Below are 4,282 nucleotides of genomic sequence, written 5' to 3'. Positions count from 1 at the left end.
TCTCTGAATCCCCCACTGCTCGTGCATGGGCGCCCGCCCTCGCTCTCGCTCGGCTCTTCCCCGCCTGTCCTTCCTGCCTCGGCGCCGCCCTCGACCTCGACCTCACTTGATCTGCCTGCTCCCAGATGCAGCAGAGGTAGTCGCCGCGGCGCCACCTGCCCACTGCACTGCCCCAGAGCCTCCAAGCTGCATATCGGAATTCGGAAGTGAAGCGCCCCGTGATTCGCAGTCCTCCTCTCTGGATCTCGCGGTGGAAGTCGCCGGTCCACTCGATCAGCAAGCGAGTTGGTGCCGCGCGGCGGATTCCCCGACCCGAGAAAAGGAACCGGACATGCGGCCGCGGCTGGTGCTCTTCGGCGACTCCATCACCGAGTTGTCCTTCACGTCCGGCGGATGGGGCGCTGCGCTCACCGACCGCTTCGCTCGCCAGGTACTGCCTTGCGCGCTCCTCCCTTGGCCCTGGCGGCGCCGTCGCCGGCCACACGTGATGGTTGAGCGTGGGGGCGAGCTGGCCTTGATTTAGCGAACCCCCGATCTGGCTGTGACTGCGCGCCCCTATTGTTCAGGCTGACGTGGTGCTGCGCGGGCTCAGCGGCTACAACACGCGGTGGGCGCTCAAGGTGCTGCCGCGGGCCATGGAGGGCGCGGCGGGCGCGGGCGCGGACCCGGCGGCCGTGACAGTCTTCTTCGGCGCCAACGACGCCTCTCTGCCGGACCAGGTGCAGGCGCACCAGCACGTGCCGCTCAAGGAGTACCAGAGCAACCTCCGCGCCATCTGCGCCTACTTCAAGGTTAAGTTATGGGCTTATCTTGGATTCGGATGTCTTGGATTGGTCACTCACCTATCCGTCGCTTGGGTTCTTCGATCGCAGGAGCGATGGCCCTCCACTGCTGTCATACTCATCACTCCCCCACCGATTTACGAGCCAGCGAGAATCCGGTAAACAAATACTAGATCCAATTGGAAGATACTCCTACTACAAATCAAATGAACCCACCAATATCACGCTTGTTCGCTCTACTGATGATGCTAGCTTTCTGCGGGAAATGTCGTGGTCGATCGACGATCATGGCAAAAAACCAAGTCATTGGGTGCCTTTCACGCGCTGGTCCCCATTTTGTTTTCCTATTGCTGTGACGCATATATGATACTCCTAAATTCCACTATCTGCAGTTTGCCAGTTAGAAAGTGAGAATTGCATCCATGCGCACTGCTGCTTTCAGTAAGTCAGAAAAGGTTGTCAGCATTTAGATCCATACTGATACTGCTGCTCATCACTCTCTGCCAGGAACCTCCTGCAGTAGTCGGTAAAGAGAAAACACCACTTTGTCTATCTACTGTGCATAGCTTTATGAAGAGAATCTATCAGCAACTGAGGATAAGTTTATGAATCCTGTGGTGCCTTTACACTGATTTTGCCATTTTACTATTTTAGCTGCTATGCACATATGACATTCATGTTGGTTCTTCTCATAACACTAGGTGTCACTATGCTGTAGCCTTCCGTCTGTATATACTCGCTCTGTTTCACATTTTGAATTTTCTAGATACATTGCTTTTATTATGTAATTTCAACTTTTTTTAGAGAGTCAAGTCGTCTCAAGTTTGATCAGATTTTTAGACCGAGAGGAGCATTGGCGGTTTTGTAACGGAATGAATTAACGACCTGCGGCAAGCATGGTGAATGGGGGTGGCACTGACTTGGTGTTGGCCTGCTGCTGCGAGACCTCGAAGCATGTCTTGAGCTGCTCCGACACGACGCCGATAGCCAGGAAGCCGACCCACGCCAGCCCCGCACCGATTCCGGACCGCCGCGTCAACGACGAGGCTATCCAGTCAGTGGAGTCTGCGACGCCCGCGTGCTTCGGCCTCGCCGCTGCCGCCGCCTGCTGTGGCTGCGCTTGCACGGAGTGCCACTATTTCTGTGGTTCCGGCTGCTCGCTGGACGATGGCGAAGCCGAGGAAAACCCGTACCTCGGCTCCAGATCCGCCCGTAGCCGCCGTTCGGCTTCCGTGGCACCCACCGGCGCCGGCGGTCCCCACATCCGTTCTGATCTCGCTCGCTGCGCTCCTCATCCGCGTGCTGGACGTGCTCTAGCACTGCCAGAGTGAGAAGCTGCAACAGCTCGTGGATCGAACAAGGCCTAGAAGGTACGATTTCCCTGCCTGCTTCTCGGTCTCTCTCGCTTTTGTCAATTCTCCTCTCATGGTGACTGATGCTTGTTTGTGTGGTGCCTTGGCGAGAGTTTGGCTATCAGGTTAGGATTGATTGCTGCGTTGAGGTGCATACACTATTCAGAAATTAGCAGTATGCTCAATCGCTTGTAAAACAGTTTCATTGTTTCATTGTTCGTAAGTAGCATTATGCTCGATCTCTTGTAGTATGATTGTGCAATTTCTCTTATGCAAAATGGTTGATAGTGACCTACGTGAGTAATTAATTATTCTAAGGGCTCATTTGGAGCAGAGGAATTTTTCCCGTTTCTTGCGTTTTTCCTGTGAAAACGAACTGATTCCTGTATGATTCCTCTAAAATTATGTTTAATACTAATTTTTTACTCTCGTGGCATATCGGGTTGAGTTGTTGAATTGGTGCGTTTGGGAAGGTAAACCTTGGATCTCAGCGCCCATGGCGTAGGATTTCGCGGTGTCGGTGGGAATGTACAGATGCTTCTCCGAGAACGTGTGATTTGCTTGCTCGCCCATGAGCTTCAGATTCAAGAAGGTGTGAGCGATCTTATTTGTTTGATGTGCTGATTTGAACTGAAATAGATAGAGTTGACTATTTGGGTTTATGATTCAGTTTTCAGGTGAGTAGATTTGTGGATCTTAGGCATATAATGTCCTTGCATTGGGCGAAATGTAGTTTTTAAAATCATCAGTGTGGTTAGGATTGAGGGGCTGGATTTACTCCTATTAGCTTCAGTGTTAGCTTTGGAACAGTTTTCTTATTGTAGTTTTTAGCTGAGTCTTGCAAGACTATAGCAGAAACCATACTACAATACCTGAAAAATACTATCAGTCCTTCCCTATATACCGATCAGCGATCATATGTTTCACCTCTAAACTGGGTACCTGTTTATCTAGACTTTAAAATCTTAGGTCTCTGCTAATTGTTTGGGCATGAATGATGGATATACAATCTATAGGGATATAATTAAGCCCTTGACGTGCCTGGTTAACTATCATAATGACTGTCATAATGTTGTGTTTCAGCTTGGCACTCTCTCGTTTAATTGTTTGATGTTCTGTGCTTGCAGGCTGGAATTGAAGGTTTGCAGGCAATAAAACTACTTGATATAAGCTGCTCCAACTGAAGGAAAGCATCTCCAAGGAGATTGAAAAGACTGAACTCCAGATTGATTCATTGGATGGCGAACTTAAATCTGTGAATACTTAGGCTGTAACTACTCTAGAAAGTTCTCCCACAGGGGTGACACATACAGAAAAACTGTCACCTTCTGGTGGGACATCAAAGGTTCTGGAAGTGCTGATATTTGTGATACATTTGATATGATAAAAGAACCGGGGGAGCTCATTGTTTCTCCTAAGGTACCTGTGGTGCAGGATGCTGATGTCAAAGGGGCCGATATGATGGAGGTTGAAACAGCTCCAGTTCGCAATGCAAAAACAGTTCCTTCAGAAGAGTGATGTATCTCCTGGAGTTGCTGAGGGTAAGGCATGTGCAGCTGCTGATCTTAGCTCATGGATAGCTTCTAAAGAAGCTGGGTCTCAAAATGATATTAACAATGACAGGCCGAAAACTTCTCTGTGCCATGCTGATTCCATGAAAATAAAAGTTAGTGATGAACTACCAGTGAAGCAATGGACATACTGTGATCATATGTCTGATTTACACAGTTCTTTCACATCTGCAAATAATGATATAGCCAAAGAAATGAATGAAGTGCTATTTAAATCATTGCCTGCTGATACATCTGCCCTTGATTTGTTGGCATCAAGTGATCTTCTTAGCCAACGGAAGATTGATTTGATTGGCAAAGAAAGACTTGGAGTACGTAAAACCAGGCTGAGGTTGAAAGAGCAGATTCTTACAATGAAGTTCAAGGCATATCGTCACTTGTGGAAAGAGGATGTACTCATGTACGGCTACTTTCTGCAAAGAAACAGCGATTGAAATCTAATAAGCGCATTGATCAGAATAACCGAACATCTCAAATTGGATCTCAGAGGCAACGTTTTTCTAACCGTTCACGATTAGCCATGCCTGGTCAGTATTATTTCCATTTTATATCAAAATTTGTTTTAAACTAATTCAGT

The 4,282-nt window shown here is 48.6% G+C and overlaps 1 protein-coding gene across 1 annotated transcript; it reads left to right on the top strand.

Moving 5' to 3' along the window:
* Positions 1-331: 331 nt before the first annotated feature.
* On the top strand, positions 332-2,797 carry LOC103631519 (GDSL esterase/lipase At5g45920). Its single transcript, XM_020540247.2, has 3 exons — positions 332-430; positions 567-791; positions 873-2,797. The coding sequence occupies exons 1-3, from the start codon at positions 332-334 to the stop codon at positions 942-944; spliced, it is 396 nt and encodes a 131-aa protein (XP_020395836.1). The 3' UTR covers positions 945-2,797.
* Positions 2,798-4,282: the final 1,485 nt, after the last annotated feature.

Source organism: Zea mays, chromosome 6, assembly GCF_902167145.1.
Source record: "Zea mays cultivar B73 chromosome 6, Zm-B73-REFERENCE-NAM-5.0, whole genome shotgun sequence".
NCBI classification, from domain to species: domain Eukaryota; kingdom Viridiplantae; phylum Streptophyta; class Magnoliopsida; order Poales; family Poaceae; genus Zea; species Zea mays.
Note: the sequence above shows the minus strand (reverse complement) of the source record. Positions and strands in the feature narration are given on the sequence as shown.